The sequence below is a fragment of the Dryobates pubescens genome, chromosome 1 (genome assembly GCF_014839835.1).
Source record: "Dryobates pubescens isolate bDryPub1 chromosome 1, bDryPub1.pri, whole genome shotgun sequence".
Lineage (NCBI taxonomy): Eukaryota > Metazoa > Chordata > Aves > Piciformes > Picidae > Dryobates > Dryobates pubescens.
Genome location: NC_071612.1, coordinates 46,977,458 through 46,999,749, shown reverse-complemented (window position 1 = coordinate 46,999,749; position 22,292 = coordinate 46,977,458). Strand labels below are relative to the sequence as shown.

General features: G+C 39.4%; 1 protein-coding gene across 2 annotated transcripts in view; it reads left to right on the top strand.

The window, feature by feature from the left end:
- The window catches only part of SH3D19 (SH3 domain containing 19), an 81,846-nt gene that overhangs the window by 23,556 nt on the left and 35,998 nt on the right, over window positions 1–22,292 (top strand). The window contains exons 3-4 of one of the 2 annotated variants that reach the window (XM_054165185.1): window positions 15,304–15,344; window positions 21,352–21,392. In XM_054165185.1, coding sequence (XP_054021160.1) covers window positions 21,377–21,392 — 16 coding nt within the window. In that variant the 5' untranslated portion in view covers window positions 15,304–15,344; window positions 21,352–21,376. The remainder of the gene's footprint in view (window positions 1–15,303; window positions 15,345–21,351; window positions 21,393–22,292) is intronic. The other variant, XM_054165176.1, reaches the window with a different exon arrangement.

Below are 22,292 nucleotides of genomic sequence, written 5' to 3'. Positions count from 1 at the left end.
TCATTCCCTCCTTTGGGCTGTTACGTGGTTAGTTGGATCAGAAATCTGATCCTGAGGGTGAAATAGCTATGTCTCCACTTTATAGATGAAGGAAGGTCTGCAGAAAGGAGCAGAATGATTTGTTGCAAGTCGTACAATAAATCAATGGCAGAACTGGAAGCAGAGGCTTGGTGTTGTGAGTTTTGTTGTGGGTATTTAAAAGGTAGAATCTTGTGACTATGGGTTTTTTATTGTTGTTGTTCTAAGAGCTCAAAGCACGGAGCAATCCCACTGCCTGGATTCAAACTGGTGAAATTTGAGATTGGAATCTGCTTATGTGTCTCTCTTTTGTTTATCATGTGTTTCTGGTCAGCAGTGTGTGCTTTGCACATCAGAGATGTTCCTCCTGGGAGAAGAACAAGCTGGAGCAATTTTGTGCAGCATATTTCTTTGACAGCTTCTTTGCCATGATAAATCATTATGTTTAATTTATTCTTTACAATGTTAATTTTCCCTGCTTAATTTATGCTTACCTGTAAACGAGGAGAAAAAAATACAGGTAGATCAGAGGAATAAATGGCAGATGGGTTCAGCTTACTTGTTGGCAATTAGGGATGATATGGGTATCTAGAGCTTGTTTCTGTGGGTGTTTGTTTTAATGCTGTCAATTCATCTCTGTTGTGCTGGGAATTTTTGGCTATCCATCTCACATAGTGGCAAAGAGTTATTGTGAAGAGCACATCCTAGACAGCCTTCCAGATTCCTTATCCCTAAACAGAGAAGAAGGTTTTGTTTTAATAAAAGAGTGCTCTGTTCCTGATTCTGCAAAGGGAATTTTGAAGGACTGTTTGCTTTGGTGTCCTGAACAACCTCTTCTGTTATCTGGGCTACTCTCCAGTGCTTATGCTAATTCATAATGGAAAATAATGCTGATAATGAGATGGTTGTTGAAGGAATAAAGAAAAAAAGTTCACCCTCCTTCTTCACTGAAAGAATAGGGGGGAAAAAAATTCACCCTCCTTCACTGAAAGAATTTCATTGCTTTTTTGGGCATCTTGTGTATACACAAGATTCAGTGTCCCATCATCTCTCAGAGCACACTCCTGTGGAAGGTACTGAGGATCATCCAGACACAAGGCCACTCTCTTGTGCATTAGGAGAATTGTCTGTGCCATAAACTGCCATGGTAGACCTTAGTACTAGCAAAGGTAGTTTCAGGAAGCAAACAATTACACATCACAGGTTTATTTAGTCATGGAGATTTCCTTGTAAAGGTCATTTTGAGATTTCATTTTTTCCTTATAAAATGATAATAATTCTCTTTAAAACAGCCATATGGCTTTGGCTTTTAACTCTGCTCTGAGGTTTTATGGGAGGTGTGGGGACAACTGGAGTTATCTGTTTATAAGTAACACGGGATGGGCCAAACTAATCGGTTATGCTTATAATTCTGCTTGCTTATGGTTATTATTTTTTCTTGCCAAAACATTTCGATGACAAATAGCAAATGAAATCAGTCTGGTGGATGAGAAAGAGGACTGGGAGAGAATTCTCTCCAAAGGTAATTGTAATAATCTTTCAGACAAAAGAGACAAAAGATGAGCTGCTAAGGAAGGCTGATAGGATACGTGTCAGGGCTGAGGAGACAGAGTCAGCAGGTTGTAAACTTCCAGCTTAGAAGTAGTAGTAGCAGCTCAGTTCTCTCTGAATTCCATATTGATATTATAAGAGAGCTGGAGCTGTTATTTGAGCTCTGGTTTATTTCCCTTAGGATTTGCATAGATTTCTGTTTAGACTCAGGTCTGTATCTACATTTTCCTTCACCTCTGGAATTTGAGTGGGAGAGTTCAGTTTGCAGTTATATTGTATTGGTTTCCATGGCCTCTTACTATGATGTGCACAAGAGAGAAGAGAATGTTAACTTCATCCATTTTTCCCTTCCCTTTTTCTGTACTGCTCCCTTACTTTGTCATTTCACTGTAAGTTGTTATTTAGTACCTGCAGACCATTCTAGTATGATCATTCTAGTAAATAGCATCTGATTTGGCAGGTTGAACGCTGAAGTAGTCTTTGAAGTAGTCTTTCAAAGCATGCTACAGTTGCATTCTCACTACAACATGGTGGGAAAAAACATCCCTAGTAAGGGCTGTCATTTTGATAGTTTCTTCCTTCTTACTGTCTAATTTCTGCCTAATGCTTGCTGTGCAGTTTGCACAGCTATACTTTAGGCTCTGATTCTGCCATTTGCGAGGCATTGCATTTCTGATTTTGCTACAAAATTTCTCTCTCTTTTCAAAAGCAGCATTTTGCTCAGTATAGGTTTCACCATTTGAATTGAGGCCATATTTATGTGCAGAATTTGTCCTAGTTTTGGCTCCCTGTGACAAAGCGCAGTCTCAGCTGAGTTAGTACTTGCCCTTAGTGTAAACCAGGATGAGCTGGTATTGCATGGTGTTTCCAACTGCTTCAGGTTAGGAAGGAGAACTAAGATTCAGTGGTACAAAAAGTCATGGAGCCTCTTCTTTTGAAAACTGCAGCCAAGGCAGGTCACATACAGGTGCCCTGCTACAGAGAAATTAGACCACACAACCCTAAATGTCAAAAGTATTCAGGTAAGTGTAGTCATTATAAGCATGCAGAGCCACATTTTAATCTTGGGAGAGTTATTAAAATAGGATTGTCATCTGTTCTGGCTATAGTGGACATTCCCATCTCCTGAGGCTTGAGGCAAAGGTTGGCTTCTAATTAAAGAGAAGGTGTAAATATAACTATGGTGTTCCAACCACAGTGAGTACTTTGTTAAATATCTCTTTTGATCTACAACCTAATAACTAGTTCAAGCAAAAGAAGTGCATCACTGATCTCATGCTATATTAAGCAATATTTTTGTTTGGAATAAATGCTTAGTGGAAAGAAATAGCTTTGATTTTGCTGCTCAAATTTCTATTCCATGTCATCTGGGCTTCTGCTTTCCCATCTCCTCACACACCAGCATCTAGTATCAATACAGTGTTAGTTCAAACAGTCCTGAAATAGTTTTATGATTGGATCGCTTCAGGAAGTTTCCCTTCTCTCTCAAATTCACAGTTTCTTTTGGGCAACTGCTTCTAAGCCTTTTGTGTTGTTTATTATATTGTTTACACTGCTTCTTCTGAATTACTAGGTCCATGAATAGCTAAAAGCATGTAGCACTCTTGACAGTTGAAATTTGGATAGCTGGGAAGAAAAAGGACAGTACCATGGAACAATCTGCAGGAGAGGCTTTCTCACCACACCTTCCTAGTGTATAGGACAGAGATTATTTGCATTACAGCCCAATCTGGCTTCTTCCTTCTGAGGCTGTTGACAAGGAAATGTGTTCTGTTAAATGGCCAATTTGCAGTGTGAACAGACTATCAGTGCTTTCTGTTAATGACTTTTATTTTTTTCCCATCTCAGACAGATCTGAAATGATGATACAGTTGTCTGTGTTTCCTTTTTAACTACTCTTTTATACTATAATTTGTACATTTAAAAAGTGTCTGTTAGTATTTGAGCTGACAAAATGCACTTCTTAGTGTGGTAACTGCCTTGCTGCAGGTGCTGAATTGCTATTTTGCTTGGTGTTATACACACATACTTGAACAGCAGTATAAAACCAAATCATTAATGTTCTTGAAGGGTGTAAAATAGAAATTGCCAGGATTTTCTTCACATTAGAAAAATATATCTTTAAAAAGTAAGAGTTGTCCTCTTACCTTAACATTTATCTTGTTAGAATAACTGAAGTAACGGGAAAGAATGGCAAAGCTTTCAGATAGGTGATGTCCTTCCATCATGAAAGACAGCTAAGGGTGTAAAAATGGCCTTTGTGGAGCAGAGCAAAAGTCCACTTATTCCAGTATTCTCATTCTGTCTTTGTGTGCGAAGCAGAAGCCTAAGGAAGACAGTAAGGAGAAAACAACCAACATGCACTGGAAAGTATCCATGTGTTCTGTCAGCATTCAGCCGCTTGGCTCAGGGCCTCAGAGAGAGGTGATGCTTGGTGTTGAATAGCCTTCAATGGATGACTTGTTTGATTTGGTGTTTTTTTTTAAATTCATATAAACTTCTAACACCCACAGTGCTTTGTGGCAATCAGTGCCACAGCTTGACCTCATGTTGCTTCCTGAAACATCTCTTTGATTCTTTAGAACTTGGTGTTTCTACATCCTGTAGACTGAGCTGTCATTCCCTATGGCTTTGCTGCTTCTTGAGAAGCTTGAAATGCCATTTTTCTGGGTTTAAATAGGTTGTGTTAATCAATTGGAGAGTCTCAAAGAAAAGGCCGCTATTACTTCTAGAGACCCAGTGAGCACATTAGCAAGGGGAGAGGACAGTAAGGTTGGCTAAACTGAACAGGACAGGAACAGGGTATTGCTGAGACTGCGGATTAGAGAAATTACCTGTGATGTTATCTGAATCCAGAGCCTTTAATTTGCACTGGAGATTTCAAACAAATAAACCCAAACAAAAACTATTTTCTAAACCTGTCTTTGTAAATATTTGGGATCAAGGACAAGTGGTTGTTATGAGAGCAGGGTAACTCCACTGATTGGTGGGGTTTTTGTCCTTCCTGTCACCTGAGTAAGCTGAACCTGACACTTTGTGGTTCTTAATTTACTCTGCCTAATTTACCTAATGGCATATGGTGCAATGATTCTGGTGCACAGAGGAGCATTTGCAAGACTTGTGTGTTTTTTGGACTCTTACACTGAGTCCGGGGAGGAGCATGGATTTCCATGGCTGTGAAATGTTTTGGTAAGGTATTTCTTATGAGTGTAGCTCCAGAAAGGTCTGGATTGATCTGTTCTATAAGGTGTTTGTTGCTGAAGCTAAATTTAGTTGAATGGGGAAAGCTGATGATAGTGATTATTTCTTCCAAGCTATAACCATCCATTAGAGGCTACAGTATTTACTGGTTTGCCATGTAATTTGAGGTTCATGATGTTGTAAGACAGCCAGGGTGTATGATTTAGGGTGGAGGAAACTCTTCTTGACTTGTAGTATGTTTGTATGGTCGCTTGCTCAAAGATGAGAACAGTTTCACTGGAGAAGTGTCCCCAACAATTACAAGCCCTCTCAGCTGTTGAGGTAGATATTTTGTGTGCTTTTACAGCAGTTCCATTGCCATGCCCTCCTGTCAGGGTTTTGCAGTGTGTTTGGGATAGATGCAGGGTTTGTAGGTGGAAGGATGATTTTAAAAATGTGTTTGTCTCTAATGGCCAATGCTTATGTTTCTCCTTGGGAAAAGAATTTGAGCATCTAAAACCCCAGCTTGGTGTAACAAAGACATTAACTTTACCTGTATCCTATACCTTACTTACATAAGTGTACAATCATAATTCCAAGAGCTGAAAAATAATCTTCAATGTGTATCTTTTGGGGAATGTTTGGTGTTAATTTCAGAGTTGCTGGATCATCGTGACTGAATAAAAAGGACTGCAGTTTAACATCATATTTAAACTTGGAGTTAAATGCTGTAGACCTGCAGTGTATGAATGTATGGTCTGTTGTTATGTCATGCAAATTCCTGAGGAATTTTTCTGTATTTTGTAACCAAAAGCTCTGTCAGTATCTGTAGTATAAGAGAGAGGGCAATATTTCAGTGCTTTTGGAGGAAGGGCAAGGGAAGAGTGGATAGGCAAACGTGCCACTTCTCTGACTAAGCTGCATGCAGACACTTTCTGGAAAGACTTGTCTGGTGAAGGGTGTGGTTATGAGATTTTTATTTTACAGTTTCTGTGCACTGAGTATTCTGTAAAGGTCAGCATTAGAAGTTCAGGGACCCCATGTACTGTAGGGTGTAACTGGGTGAGTCAGAGAACAAGATGTGAGCACACATGAAGATAATTTTACTTTTGTAAGGCTTTAACATAGGAGGGTTGAAAGTGAGTATTTCTGCTGCTTGCTAAATGATTTAGTTATAAATATAAGTAGTTGTTTTGAAGCCAATATGTCTATGCAAATAACTTTATAATATTCTTACACGCATTTTTGGCTGTTGGTTCACATTTACAGTCTAGAAGGATTTTTTACTTTTGCTCTTAAGTGATGAGTTAAGACTTCTCTGTATTTGATGCATTGGTATTAGTACATCCATTTTACAGGCTGTCCCTTCACAAGAAATGTCTCTGCTCTTGAAGAGCATTGGCTGTCATTGTGCAACTTCTCAAAGATGCTCAGCTGATTTTTTTTAAAATTTTTTTTTATTTGGTACTGAGGTCACACCATTATCAAACGCTTCTCATAATTTCACTTCGCTGGCTTAGGCTGTACTTTACATTTGGGATGCTTCCCAGATGGCTGTCTTTTATACTGTAGAGCTGGAATTGTGTGCTGTTAATCTGTGACTAGGCAGGATCCAGATACTATCTTAAGTGTGGAAGGACTTTGGTGCTGTCCCTTGGAGGTGAGGCCTTAAATGTCTCAAGATTCCTCAGGAACTCCTTCCTCACACATTAAACTGGTTTTCTTCTCAGAGGATGGATAGTAGTTGAAGAAAATGTGCCTATGTTTTACAGATTATTTTTACACAGGAAAGAAGCAGGTCAAAAAACATAAGAAACACCTATATCTTGTTCCCTTGGTTTGATTACTGCTCTGAGGTCTTTGAAGTATGCATGCTTGCAAGCACCTGACCATTCTCATTCCAGATTCCTCACCTCCAGCTCATGCATCCTCTGGGTCCTGCTGAGTCCTTGCCCTTACCATGAACACCTTTTACTTCTTGCTTGTTCCTTCCTCTTTGGAGCCATGCTTTGTTGTGTTTCTATGACAAAGCTTCTCAGCCTCTATGTTTTCAAAAGGCTAGCTGAAATACACTTGTCTTTTCATTGCTTTGGATAATTTCCACCTCCATCCCCTATTTTTTTCTCTTTGCCCATTTGCAGGTAACTGGTTTAGTAAAGATTTAAGATACTGGTTGCTTTAAGCAAAATGCTTTCTGTTTGTTTGTAATCATTATTAATGTTTCCAGTCGTATGAATACATTCACACACCACTTTCCCCCTTTACAAAACTTTAAAGATAACCTTAGCACTATACTTCTATGAAGTACACAGACTAAATATACATACTTTACTTTAAAGCCCTGTAATGATATCTTGAGTCCTGTGGATACAGAACTACAGGTTTTATTTATGCCTTCATCCTGCTCATCCTTCTTGATTAAACCAGGTTTTATTAATCTGCAATGCCAATCACAAAGATTCTAGAAGTCATTCAGCCAGCAGATTGCATCTGATGTACAGTGATGTATGAAGCCAGCAGAATGTCCTGTCAGTGGCTAGAGAGGGCTTTGCTTTACTGACTGAAATGCTACTGCAAATAACTGAACAAAAGAACCATTCTTCAGAAATAAGCTCTGTTTCATATTGTTTAGCTGTAGAAGCAGGACAGTGTCATCTTTACCCATCATGGAGAAGCTACATAGACTTTAGTGGTACAGAATTTCCATTGGAAGAAGCTTCAGTTTACAACAAAGTTGTTTTGCCTGAAAGAACTGATGCTTTCCTTCAGTTTTATAGCTTTTACTTTTGTGTTTGAATATATTGCTGGCTGGGCCCTGCTGCATTTAGTGAAGGATCAATTTAAGAGATGAATACTCTAGTCCTTTTAATCTCTGAAGACCAGCTAGACTGCAAAGGGTGCACAAATAGTATGGTTTGTTTACATGCAACAGCCCCAAATATCCTGTCAGTATCACTGTGACGATTCAGTGACATTTACAGTGCTACATTACTATTATTAAAATTATAGGTGCTTTCTACTGCTAGAAGTATTTGCTACAAATGTTAAATTGTCATTAAAATATAAATACTATGTATTAATTTAAAACATACTATCAGTCTTATGACAAGAGTGAGTAAAAATACGTTGGCAGATGTCATAGACAAGAAGCTATTACAGGAGGGACAAACCCTTTGATAAGCAGAGACCTCCCTTCTTGTAATGTATACTTAACTGGAAGGTGAAATCAGTCAATATGCAATGAAGACTGGGAATAACTTGAATCATGCTCCAAAGGTTTTGCCTTTCTGGATTGGGTGTGCTTATACAGGCATCACTGGGGGCAAGGTGTAGTTCAGCTCAGGTTGTTCTCTGAAAGAAAATGCTAGAGGAAATCTAGCTAGTGTTTCTGGAGCTCATGGTCAGGAAAGGGTTCATTTGGGGTGCACGTGAGCTGACTGACTGAGATTCACGAAAACTTTGGGAAGCGTTTCAGCTTCAAGCTCTAAACTGGATGCTATTAAGTGTGGAAACTGTTGCAACCTCATGACTTCTAGTTTGCTGTGAGAATTGGAGTGTGAAATGTTATAATCTGCTGCCATTATCTGCTTTGACTTCCTGCGTGTGTTCTGCCTTAAAATTGAAGGTTTGGTTGCTAAAATATGATCCCCAACTATGACAGTGACAAGTGCATGAATATGTAATAAGCAGCTGAAACAGCTAGAGAGCAATTCCTGAAAGGATTTCCCTATACTGATCGATGTGAGCTGTTTTAATTAGCTGAGCAGCTGGATTCTAGCTGCTTCTTAACTACATCCCCGTTTGTCCAGACAGTGGGAAGTCGCAGTTGTGGCATTCATTGAGTGATGCAGAAGTAAACATCCTCAGCATGGTGATGAGGATTGAATTGTCATGGGACTTAATTGTTTGTTCAGTATTACTTGCTTTTGGGGCTGGACCCAAGAAGGTAGTGAAGTTGTACCAAGATGAGTTTAGGTGACCGGATCTGTACTACTGACCTTGTGATTTTTTTAGGTGGTTGCATCTTTATTAGCCTCCTGCACCCACAGGGCCAGACAATACCCCATGGATAAGCAGAGAACATGAGAGGATGTCTTCATTTTACAGAGAAGCCACTGTGGTGGCAGCCTGCTGCTATTTTCTGGTGCTTGTCTGATCTCCCAGTGAGCCAATCTGTGTGACCAGCACTAAGGGAGGTTGGGGGCAGGGGGGAAGAGTGGATCTACTGATACTAAAGGGTGAGAAGAACAGCTGATCCAAGACATAGTCAGCATTTGGTGATTTGCTGTCTCAGATTAACTGCAGAGTCATGGATTTAAGGTTTGGTTTTGTGAGTAGAGGCTGAGCTGCTTACCCCAAGGACTGCTGCCGCTTCCCTGCCTGTCTGATCCCACTGCTTTTCCAGAGTCATTCTGGTGCTCTTGTGGCTCCGCAGCCAGCTTGTCTGGCTGAAAACTAATCAGGATGCTTGAGATGGGATTATTTGTTATTAGCAAAATTCCATGGCTGATCCAGCAGGCCAGGTCACAAGAGAGCTGGTGGAAATGGTGACCATGAGGGGAAGGTGGGACTACTAGCTGCACAAGTCTCATCTTCTCTTACACTAACGGACCAATTGCACTTGGAGTCTCTGTGCCTTGTGATCTATGGGTTGGACGCGATGATCTTGAAGGTCTCTTCCAACCTGGTTTATTCTATGTATTCTATTCTAATTCATACACATCAGATGGAGGACTGGGAGTCCCCTGCAGTAGAAACATTGAAGAGTCTGATTACTCTGGATACATTGTCAGTGTAGCTTCACTTAATCCACAGGATTAATACAGTTCTGTCTACTGCATCCACATCATGAAGATGGGGTAGCTGTGACTCTTCTATCTAACTTTGGGATCTTTTTGATTGAACTAAAAGGTTTGTCTTTAGGCAGTGATAAATCTGGTCTTTTGCACCACCCTTAATTTAACTGTAAAATGACATTTTTCTGTAATTTAGCCTGTAGTGACATCATTTAGGTGACATTTAAAACATTTTATGTTTAGAATAATGTGTTTTAATAAGTTTTTAAAATATTACACTGTAGTACATTTGCTGTAGAAACATGGTCTGATTTCTAAAGCAATTGAGAGAAATATATGATGCTTTTTATTAAACTGGTCTTTTGCCTCACAGTAATTTCAACATCAGCTATTTAAAAATTCTCGGCTCACATTCCAAGAAGTCACAAGACATAAAAAAATAGCAAGATTTTTACTTTTCTTACTCTGCCTGTGAGTATAAGACAGAGTCAATAAACATCATAATTAAAAATATGTTTAGAAGCTTCTACAGAGGTGTGTGAACCTGAGGGCTGACACTTTAAAAAAGCTTCATATAACATTACATGAAGGATAAATTTTGAGATTTTGCAGCAGATGCTTTGATATATATATTTACAACAAGTGGTCATTCTCTTTTATTCTCCCCCCCTGGGCTTTTGTGTATGTCTAAAGTGATGTATGAAAAAAGTACAATCAGTTTTGCTTTAGAGTATTCATTGTTAGGTCAGTTTAGATAAAGAAAACAGAGGTCCTGATAAAGGGAGCAGGAATTTGTGCAAGCTTGCTTAATTCCTGCTGAGAATACCATCCAAACCAAGAGAAAACTGGTGAAGTGGATGAAAGAGTGTTGCTGAGACAGGGACTGTAGCTTTGGATGTCTTATGCATCCCAAACACTCCTCTACCTGTTTGCACTCTGCAGCGGGGGCTGGCTCACCATCAGCTGGCTAGTGGGAACATGTCCACAAGGTGCCTTCACTTGGCTGGAGCCACTGCTGTACCTGAAAGAGCTAAAAGACATATGGGTGAAAGGCAGGCCAGAATACTGTGGCCTTTTTGCTCATGCAACATGTGACTTGAATGCTGTCCTCCTCCAGACGCACACAAACCCCTGCCTGCTCACTCAGAGATGCTGTGATTGGAGCTTTATTCCACTTGAATAGCACCTCCCCTTCTCTGCAGTGCAGGCATTGTTCAGGTGATTGATACTTGCGCAGTTGCTGTGTTGAGTCAGGAGTCACCCTGCAGCAGAAGGCCTTTGAGAAAGCCCTGTAGTTACACCAAAGCTGTGTTTGAAGAGAGACGCTCCTCAGCCCAAGCAGAAATTGTTGGAGTAGAGCCCCTAATGAGGAAGAGGCCATGGTTTATACACAGCCAGCGCACTCACTCCGCTACCCAGTTTGCAGCTCTTTGCCTGTTCTAGTTTGTGACAGTTTGATTTCCCCAAACCACAGACCTAAAATATGCTTTCAAAGCATTTTCCTTAAGTGTTTATGTTTAGGAAACCTCTCCTTGAAACCCAGAATAAAGCCTTCCAGACAAACTGAGTAGGTGTTTTACAACTTTAAACACACCACTCCAGGTTCTTTATCTTTCAGAAATGGTGACCTGTGGGACCTTTTTCATAGTACTGCCAACTTAAAGTACCCAACTGCTTTCCAACTGCTTTCAGCATAAGGAGGTACAGCAGCAGACAGATCCCCTCTGAATCTATTGAGTGGGTTTGCTTGGATGCTCAGGGGGCCCAACAGAGGTGGGTTAGGTCCCACTTTTGAGGGACTGAGAGGCAAAGCTCAGTGAAGCTGCTGCCTTAGCTGAAAACCATAGAAACAAAATTTGTGCTTTAACAGAGAGCAAGGTCTAGGATAAATATACAGATGTCAGAGAAGTTGCTCTGGTTGTCTACTCCTGCAAGCTAAATTGGGGGAGCAGGGGAAACAGTTTGCATCTTTAGTTACTCCATGTTAGGTAGGGAAACAGGAGTGGTGTTGGAGCTAATTTTGTGCCATAGAGTCTTTAATGCTCTGAGGCTTCCTCCTATCTGCACTGTCTTCTTCCAGCAAGGCACACAGGAACTGCTATCCCCTACCCACTAGGGGCTAGTTACTCTCAGGTAGCTCTTTGTCCCCTCAAGTGTTCTGGTGTAACTGCTGGGGGAATCACACTAGGACCAGGATCAGAGGTCCCACATGGATTATACTTCTTCCCTTTGTTTTTCCTTGGCATGTGCATTTGTGGGGGTTTGTGTGTGCTCTGGTTCATTGCAGCAGCAGAACAAGGGGACACAGTCTGAAGCTGTGCCAGGGGAGGTTTAGACTTGAGGTGAGGAGAAAGTTCTTCACTGAGCGAGTCGTTCGTCATTGGAATGGGCTGCCCAGGGAGGTGGTGGAGTCACCGTCCCTGGAGGTGTTCAAGAGGAGATTGGACGTGGCACTTGGTGCCATGGTCTAGTCATGAGGTCTGTGGAGACAGGTTGGACTCGATGATCCTTAGGGTCTCTTCCAACCTTAGTTATACTGTGATACTGTGATTGCTGTGTCTCATGGACAAGAAGGTGGGGGGGGGGGATGGGAAATAGTCAGGGTCTCCACACAGTATAGTAATTGCTGCTCACCAAATAGAAGAATTAAATTCTATTTGGTTATGTTAATTATTTGGATAGCTTGAGAAAAAAATGTGTCATTAACTATGGGGCAGAGGAGAATATTAATAACGTCAGTACTTCTCTCTGCATGAAAGTACAACAGACCACAACTAATTCCCTGTGGGATAGGGAGGGGTTAGCTCAGCATAAAATATGGGCAGAATGCCCCAAGAACAGCATCTTATTTAAATTACTGGAGTTTAGAATATAAGAAAGTTATGTGATTAGCAGTTCTTTACATGGCTTCACCAAAAAAAAATTAGTAATTTCTACAACCACTCCCATTTCCATGTTTCTAAAGAGCTTGGATAATTGTAAGCTAAATGTGAATCAAACTTTCCCTGGGGGACGAAATGTCATCCTTTGCCAAAGGGGGGTTGATAGGTGATCTGTTAATGGAAAGTTGAAATGAAAAACTATGTGCTAACAAGTTTGTTTTGCCTGTGAGCTCATACATTTTCTATCTGAACCAGGGTTCTAAATTACATTGATAGTTGCATGCTTGAACTGCCTTGCTCTTGATAAATCCATACTTCAACTGCACTAGGTTGATTTAGTGAAACATTTTGCTTCTTTGCTCTTTACGCTTTGATTTTAAAATGTTTGTCTATACCCTTTTGGTCCTCATGTTGCACAGAGAACTTGAACTTTTGCCAACATAAAGATTCCTATGATTTCTAGCCCCAAACACCTGCTTGTTTCTGGAAGTGCTCACCAGATTCTGGAGCAAATTACAATGTCTCAGTGGGTATTTTGCCAGCAGAAGAAAGAACATAACTTAATCTTTTTAGTTCTTGCAGATACTTGAATATGTATTCTTTACAGATTTCCTAATTTCCTGCTGTAAATCCTAAGTAAATTTTAGTTCTAAGATGAAAAGTTTTTGCTACTCTAGAAGATGTCAGATTTCTGTTGCTAGACTTCAGTTGCCTTCATATCTGATACTAAATAAGATTAAAATAAAGCCCTAAAGTTTGTAGTATATTCACAGCAATGAGAGCAGAATAATAAAGCTTCAAAAATGAACATCCAAAGGAAAGATACTTGATTTTACAAGGGATTTTAAAAAAAGGAATGTGAAGTACGTGAGGAACATAAAACTCAAAGTGTTTCTTGAAGATAAGGCTGTATTATGATGGAACATTTTGAAGGAACATTAGAATCCTTTTCTGCTGAGCATGCACAGTAAAATATAACTGATAGAAATGTTTTCTAATGCAGCTTTGCTAGCCATGTGGATAGAGGCCAAGCCACATTTGAACTCTTTCTGAAACCAGACAAATAGGAATTGTTTATCCTAGACTAGCCAAACTATTTCAGAAACAGTTTGGTCAGAGCAACGTTTTAATTAGTTTGTAAGAATGACTGGAGAGGGAGTACATTTTTCATCCACGTCCTTTTTGACTGTCTTTTTCTTCTCTCCTCCAAATCCCCCCCATTCTTCATCCTACTGGAGTAATTGGAGCCATCAGCAATTGCAGTGGGAGTGCATGTGGTGCTAAACTGAGCCCTAATAGAGTTGCTGTGCTGCATGCCTGCTGCAGTCAGAGTGAGAACAGTGTTACAGGGCCCATGCCCTCCTTGTGCTAACATTCCTGCTATTACACCGATGCTGTGATGGGAGGTTTCCAAAAAGACTTGATTAGTATAGCTTTCTGTTGCAATTAAGACATTGTATTACAGAATCACAGAATCACCAAGGTTGGAAGAGACCTCAAAGATCATCAAGTCCAACCTGTCACCCAAGACCTCATGACTAAACCATGGCACCAAGTGCCACATCCCATCCCCTCTTGAACACCTCCAGGGATGGTGAATCCACCACCTTCCTGGGCAGCCCATTCCAATGGCTAACAACTTTCTCAGTGAAGAGCTTTCTCCTCACCTTGAGCCTAAACTTCCCCTGGCACAGCTTGAGACTGTGTCCTCTTTTTCTGGTGCTGGTTGCCTGGGAGAAGAGACCAACCTCCACCTGTCTACAACCACCCTTCAGGTAGCTGTAGACAGCAATAAGGTCTCCTCTGAGCCTCCTCTTCTCCAGGCTAAACAACCCCAGCTCCCTCAGCCTCTCCTCATGGGGCTTGTGCTCGAAGCCTCTCACCAGCCAGATGAAGTCTGCTTATTTTCAGCCTCTAGAAAAACTGTTCAGCACTTTCAGAGGCTTCACGCCTACGAGTATTCTTCATCTGTTATATGGTTGGTTGGTTGGTTGTTTTTTTGGTTTTGCCTGCTTGCTTGCTTGTTTGTTGTGGGCTGGGGTTTTTGTGGTTTGGTTTTTAAGAAAAAAAATACAAAACGTCCTTTTCAGAAAGAGTTTGTGTTGGTTTTTTCTAATCTCTTCTACAGCTTTGGGCAAGTGGCAGGCTATGAATACCACGTTCTTCAAGTTAGGAACAGTTTCTGAAAATTGTAATCCCAAGATAGCTTTGATTTTTACCTACAAAACCAGTTTGGACTGCTATATCTCTTAAATAATACATTCAGACAAGAGATGTCAGAAAATAGATGGGTTGGAAAAATAAAACATTTTTCTGTCCTTGTTTATCAACAATTTTTATTGGTCGTATTGTCTTCCTGTCTAACCCCACCCACCGAGTTATAACTGAGAAATGTAATCTCATCTGAAAGGCAAGAGAAGTTGTTAAGTAATTGTTTAAAATAGTTAGCAAAGGGGTTGTAGATTTTTTACTTGGCTGTCTATTTATTTACAAAAATGTGAAGTCATTAAATGCTTATAATCTGAGAATATACACACCCACAGGGGCTCTTCTCCAAGTTTTCTCTTCAAATGAGACAGAATGTCTCAGAACTTCCACACAGAATGAAGAGGAAAAATACTTTTAATGATTGGCTTTCTGTCTTTGCAGAGTCTTGTAGCTAAGCCTGTAACCTGATTTTCATTAGAAGGGGTTGGGTATAGTTGTGTACTGAAGGAGTTTTGGTTACATTTCTGTAAAATAGCCTAGGGAAAAAATGCTCTTGGCAAACCTTTACAACATTTGGGAAATTTTTGCATGATGTTACTTCAATTTTTTTTTTTTCCCCTCTTTGAGACATTAACCACATTGTAATAACTTATTTTTTCTTCATTAAGCCAAGGACCCTTGTCATCCATAAGAGCAGCAATCAAGAGATGTAAGTCTCCTTTTCTTCTTTTTTAAGAACCATAATATTGTACGATTGCAACATCTTTGTCTTCACCAATTGTTTAACTTTATAATTGAAAACAAAGTAGCTAGCAGGCTTTTGTGGAGCTGTATTCTCCTTTTCTTTTTTACTTCACCTGAGACCATCTTTTAGCTTTGCTGATGAGCTGTTCCTTCTCGCCAATTACTAACGTTTTCTTATTTATGCGGTAATGCATTTGTGCACAGATGTGATCCATCTCTGAAACACTTGAGTTACACATGCCCGATTTTTTGTTCGCTTGACAAAACAGAAGATTGTTCTATTTTAGTAGAAATCTGCAGCAACTGCTTATTGACTGTACCAGGGACTGGATTAGACTCGTGCACCAGGCTCATTTTTGGAAAACAAAAATCATTTATATACCTTGAATGAAAGTCGAAACTCGTCTTCCCAGATTTCATCATTTAACTCCTCTTTACCTTTCCCTGCTCATGCTGTTTCCAGGCAGATTATTTCTTTAGCTTCATCTTCCAAAGTACATTTTTTCTTCCTCCCACTTTTCATTTTTATTTCCTTTCAGTCTATTTCAATTTCACATTAATGAAACAACATTCAGGATTCTGTTGTGGGGGAAAATAAATTAGTGCATGTACTACTGATTTGTTTCTCATGGAACTATTAGTCAGGGGCTCATTAGTATGGATTAGGCTGGAGGCAGTCAAAGGAGATCATGAAAGCTTTATTCAGAGAAAGTCTGCATGATGCTGTAGTTAAAATGCAGTGCTTTATTTGTGGTGCTGCTGCAATGGATAGGAAACTGGAAAAGAGGGAGTACTAGATCACAGTGGGCCTTTGTGGTGGAGTCAGAAATTGATTCAGACTGCCTAAGCCTCAGTGCCTCCTCTAAATGAGAAACCATCTAAAAGATATTAAGCCATTGATATCTATGTTTATATACATATGTTTATATATATATTTATATATAGTAGCAAGTGGTACTTTGAGGCACAATGAAGTAAGACAAAATGAAGTCAAGATGCCCTGTTTCATATGTTATTATACTTAATAACATTAATGTGTAAATAGCTATGATGAAATAACATGTGAATTATTCGGAGGATAAGTGTATCTCCATGCCTATATCAAAACATTGTATGTGAAAACATTGTTCTTTGTATGCAAGTAACCATACCTGTGGATGGACCCAGACTAAAAGTAGACTTTAAATAATCCCTAATTCCCCTCACCATTAATCTGGAAAACATATGGTACTCTCTGGAAAAGTGAATTTCCAAAACAAAGTTAGAAATCTACTTCTACATCACAGCTTCTGTGGGCTATGTATCTCTAATATTCAAGATACTTGATAGGTATGTGCAGGATTTCAACTTTCCAGCCTGTGGGCAGCACTTTATGTGACTTTGTACTGGTAAGTCTCGCTTTCTCATGGCCAAAGAGGGTTTATTTTCCTTTCAGTCACCCTAGATCTCTGGGTAGAAAGTGTCATTTTGTTTCAGTTTGTTGACAGCTCAGCAGAATACAGAAAAAGGAGCCCAGTATGCCTGAAGAAAGCAAGCATGTGAACATGAGATGCTTAGGAGTAATTTTTTAATCTCAGCTCTTCACAAGTTACACTGGATTTTTAATGATGGTCTCAGGCCAGGACACACCACTAAATCTAGCGCCCACTGAAATCAGTGAAACTATTTCCATTGACACCAGTGCAGCAACATTTCAAAGACAGAGGCAAGCCAAGTGCTGCAGGGGAATGACGTTTTCACTTGCTTTTCCCTTCTTTCAGAATAGGATAGCATTAAGAAGCAAGGCTACAGAGGCAAGTCTGCTGCTCTAAAATGCTGGAAGTTCCTGCAAGCTTGTTCCATTCTCATTCGGTCCTAAGCAAATACGTAGGTGAATGAAGGATATGTAACAGCTTGTATGCTGAATCAGAGGCTTCCCATTTGGCAGTTTTGAAGCTGGTTTTGGCTGTGGTTTCTGTTTGGTTTTCGTTTTTTGTTTTGTTTTGTTTTGCTGGAGGGCTTCCTATGTTCTTTTGGCTCCCACTTTTTCCCCAACCAGATCAATTCCATGACCTCATTCTCTCCCCATCTGCACAAACATTTGGGCTGGCATAGTACACGGAATGGTGCAGAGGCAGCCCAAGGAAAGGTGTAGGAAGGACTGAAGTGCCTTAATAAATCATTATTGTCAAATGTAAGTGAAACTGGAGGCTTAATGGAAGGGTGTAGTTTTGCAGATTTTTAATTTTTTTTTTTTTTTTGGCAGTAATGTCAGCCTCTAAGGAGGCCTGCAGCTTGTGGAGCTGTAAAAAGGGTATTTGACCTCACTGGAGGTGGGAAGAGGAACCCTTGTTATTCCTCTAGATTATTTTTGAACAGTTCCCTCTGTAAAGTTGCACATAGAAGAAATGGAGCCAAGGATGTGGAGGCAGGAAACAGAGACTGCTCTTGGGGATGGCATATTCCTTCCCCTGTGCTGCTGGTGGTCTAAGCCCAAGGTGAGCAGATTTAAAGAGACAAAATGGACAAAATCTGCACAGAAAACTGCGGGGTGATATCAGTGCTAATGTTCAGTCAAGAGAGGACAAAAGTCCATGTTTGGCAGAGGATTTGGGTATTACCATCTAACTATATTCAAGCATTAAGTCTGCCCAGCTCTAATGTCAAATCACCTAAAACTTCCCCGAGGCACCTGGAAACAGAACTAGAAGAAAAAGAGCAAGACCTCCCCCTTGTGCCAAGAAACGGTTCAGGAGAAAAGCTTCAACTCTTCAGAGATACATTAAAATGTCCAACTAATTTGAACCTGTATTTCTACAGAAATAGTCTAACCAGATCTTGGGTGAAAATAGAGGTTTTTTTCTTGTTTTGACTTGAGGATTACCTATTCCTCTTAGTGTTCCCTGAGGAAGGATCTCTGCAGTCATGTAATTCTTGGTAGTATTGCAAGGCATGGCCTCTTGCATGGGACCATTCTGTCAGCTCCTCTGGTGTATCACATTATAGCTAAGGGAGTGTTTTCTCAGTCTTGAGGCTCTCCTTGAGATGCTATCATGATAATCTTTCTTCCTAGGCAGCCATATAGGGAAAAGAATAACTTCTCAATCTAATAGTCTACATAGTTCATAGGATTGTTGGCATAAATGTCTACCTCAGTGTTAGAGAAACATTGAAAGAAGATGTGTCTTTAAATATTGGCACAGGTCCCAGTTGTATAAAGTAATATTATTACTTAAAAACCCATTCATAATGGTTAATATGAATTAACTGAACTAGTCAGTTGGTAGGATTGTGTTTACTTACAGCTGGATCTTAATTTCCCACAAGGCTTGGGCTATTTGAGGCTATGGTTCCAATCTTTAGCAGAAAAAAAAATGAAACTTGCTTTTAAAACACTGCAATGACAAAACTGTTCAGAATTTCATACAGATTTGGTAATGGAAACATATGAACATTTTTATGCAGTGCCTATATTGTGGTAGTGCTCGATTCTCACAGCAGGATGGTATCTATGCAATGGTATCTCTGAGCAGATCCTTGAATGAACTTCATAGCTGCTTCTGTATTGCCTTAAAAGATTGTCTGAAAGTCTGTAAATTCTAGCCCAGCTCTCTTCCAAAGACGCAAAGTGCATGTCAGACTTATCTTGCTACCAGCTTGTCTGTAGCATTGCAGTTTGAGTTTGTGGTATGATGGTGATTGTACCTACACAGGCATCTTGATCTCACAGTTGAAAATGCCCCCTGTATGTGTTTCAAATACAAATGACTTACTCAGTGCACTTGAAAAGTAGATAACAGAGAAGAAACAGTAGAGGAAAGCCATTCCAAACAGAAGTATGCAGCACAAACTGGGTCTGTCATAATCTGAAATGGGGAGGGAAAATTAATAATATGTTTTTTCAAGGGAACATGCAAAGACAACAAAGAATACACCTACAGGGTCAAAAGGCCACAAGGACAGGAAAATATCTGCAGGGTTTTTTTCTTTTGTTTTTAAATCAGGTGTGCACTCTATTTTAACAATCCATGTCTTCTGTCATACACTTACTAATTTAAATCAATTTGCTTGAAATGGTAAAGGAATACAAGCTCTGCAAGTCTTGAGGCAAGGATTATTTAGAAAATTTGTATTTTCTTTTCCCTAGCATTTGTGGAACTCCAAGAAATAGGTGAGAGCAAAAGATGCAGTAGTTTTCATCTCTGCTCCTACAGTGTGTCTAAGAGCTTCCAAAACAAAACATGTTCTAAAAGTGTGGTTGTAACAAAACCATGACAACAAAGAGAGTGACTGATGGAAGGAGAGAAGAGCTTTGTCAAGGTCCTTAAACAAGAAATGTTTATATTACATCTTTGTGTACAAGTGGTTTGACTCTATAAATGCCTGGAAAATTATTTTTGTATCATTTTTTGAACAGAATAAGCACATGTGTATGATGGCTTGGATATTAGCTCTTTTGAAGAGACATCTATCTACCAGTAAAGTTATTTTTATATAAATATTTTAAATGCATTGTTCTCAGGTGAGGTTACTTGAAATTCAGAATTTCAGGGATTACATAGACAGCTCACCAAAGATTTTTTTGGCCTATGTCAAGAAAGGAAAAAGATCTTTTAGAGTTTCAGATTTTTCTTTTTTGTTTCTATAATGTTAATAAATGGAAGTACACTTAAATCTCACAGGAGAAAACAGCATGTAGAATTTACCTAGAAATAAAGAAAGAATGAAAGAATTTGACAGGCTTACCAATTCAGTTTGACATCCCTCATTATTTAGCATTAGAAATAAAAGCTCTTGTCATTGTAATTCGGCTATATCACAAACAGGCATGCTGAATTACATGTACCAAATGAATTCTTCCTTCTATCCTTTTTGCAAAAGTAATCTTGCAATTGGTTGGAGTGAGTTTGTTGTTTCTTGGGTTTTGTGATTTTGGTTGTTGTTGTTTGTTTTGTTTTGCTTTTGCTTTTTACTTCAATGTGTGCATTAGAACAATGCTGTGTTAAAATTCCTGAAGAATAAAGTGAAGGTGAGGTGTAGGAGATTTTTGTTTACTTATTTTAGCCGAACAATTTTTACAGAACTGCTTTAGAAGATGCAGAATCATGCCCAAAACTCTGAGATGCACCTCTTATTAGGATCAACCTGCCTGCCCATACCTCTTTGATAGAGGAGAGTATATATTAAAGGATCCCAGATTCTTTGCACCTGTATCAGCTCTGCAGCTCCTCTGTACTGCACACTGAGAAGCTTCCAAAAAGGCAGCTGATCTCCTGTTCAAAAGATGGCAGTGTGCTTACCTGGAAGCTCCGAGAAAGGTAGCAGCTTCCAGCTGTACTGGTTCCAACAGGTTTTTTTCAACATGTGGGGATTTGGAAGAGCAAACTGTCAGAAAAACCAAGCTTCTAAGAAGGTGCGAGAGAATACACCTGCATATTTCTTTGAGCAAGTTGGTGATTTAATTGGTCATTCATCAGCTGCACACACATCCCTGTACTTTGGTGAGCTAGGACTGGCTGCATGCTCTGTTGACCACCTCATTATTTTGTGGAAGGATGGTGAATGAGATATTTATAACCCACTAGTTTTAGAAGAGAAAAAGTGCAGACCCAGATAAACCGTGATTTTAACCTAAAGAAAACATTCAAAGTGGTTAACTTCACTCTCCTTTTTCCTACAAAGGCTCTTTGTTGAGCCACACAGTGGACATTTCTGTATTCAGTTATAGTCTTCTTGGCTCATTTACTGAAAAGGAAATTTCTAAACAGCCATTGTTAAAGTCAGCATGACACTAGAAATAAAATTTGCTTCTATTTTATTTTTAAGACACTGTATTGTGAACAGACATTAAAGTTGTAGTTGTACAGTACTGGCAAATGTGCTATTATTGCATGACTAACCTGTTTGATCATGATTTCTGGCACTCTGAAGACTTGGTTTGTTCTCCTTCACCTCTTCTTCCTCTTCTGTAACCCCTTCTTTTTTCCCTCTAGCACTCATGAATAGTGCACATCAAAAATGCCCTGTCGAAGAGGTATGTCTGACACAACTCTGTGTGACTCTGGAATCAAGTATGCCTTGCTGATTTCAGCTAATGATTCTGTGATGGCAGAGGAACGGCTTGATTGTCACCTTTGGCACAATAACACTCTACTAGTTCCTAAATTGTGCTTGTTATGCAAAAATTTGTCCCTTGGTTAATTTCCTTTTCTCTCTAATGAAATCAAAATGAGTATATAATGTGGCCATTGAAAAAAAAATTATTTGAATGTAAATATGGCAAAAATAGAAAAATGAAGAGGTCAGAATTACCTTATTTTAGGTAATTTAAAACACATGGCTTGGGAAAAAAAAATGTCTGACTTTTAATCCACAAGTGATTAAATTTTAAGTGTTTTCTAGCTGGAATATTTAATTTTTTTAATTTTACATAAAGGGAGTGAAAAACCTTCTTAGATTTTGTGCCTTGGTACCTTTCACTTCTCTAAAACAAACTAAAAGAGGGACTGCAAAACAGGTTAAATAACACATCTCAGAAACCAGCCATGAAAAGCAAAGCCAGACATGTTTAACATGTCCTTTTGCTTTATTAATGCATTGTTTTAACTAAAGAAAAACAAAAGGAAGTTTCAGCTGCAGTGTCAGCGTAGAATGCAGGAACATATGGTGAGGAAAAAGAAAGGAGACAGGACCATCTCTGTTGGTGGTAATTTGGGCATAAAGTGACTTGAACTGCATCTTTTAAAACTTCTCCCATGTAATACAAATAATTTTTTAAGTAACTTGGCCACCCTTAAAATCTGGAATTTATAATCATGTGCTGTATGTTCTCCATTTCATTGGTAGCAGATTGGTAAAGGCTCTGCTGTTATCCTCATCTTACTGCTGTGACAATATATTGTAACCTCTTCAAAATGTTGTTTCTTTTCTTTAA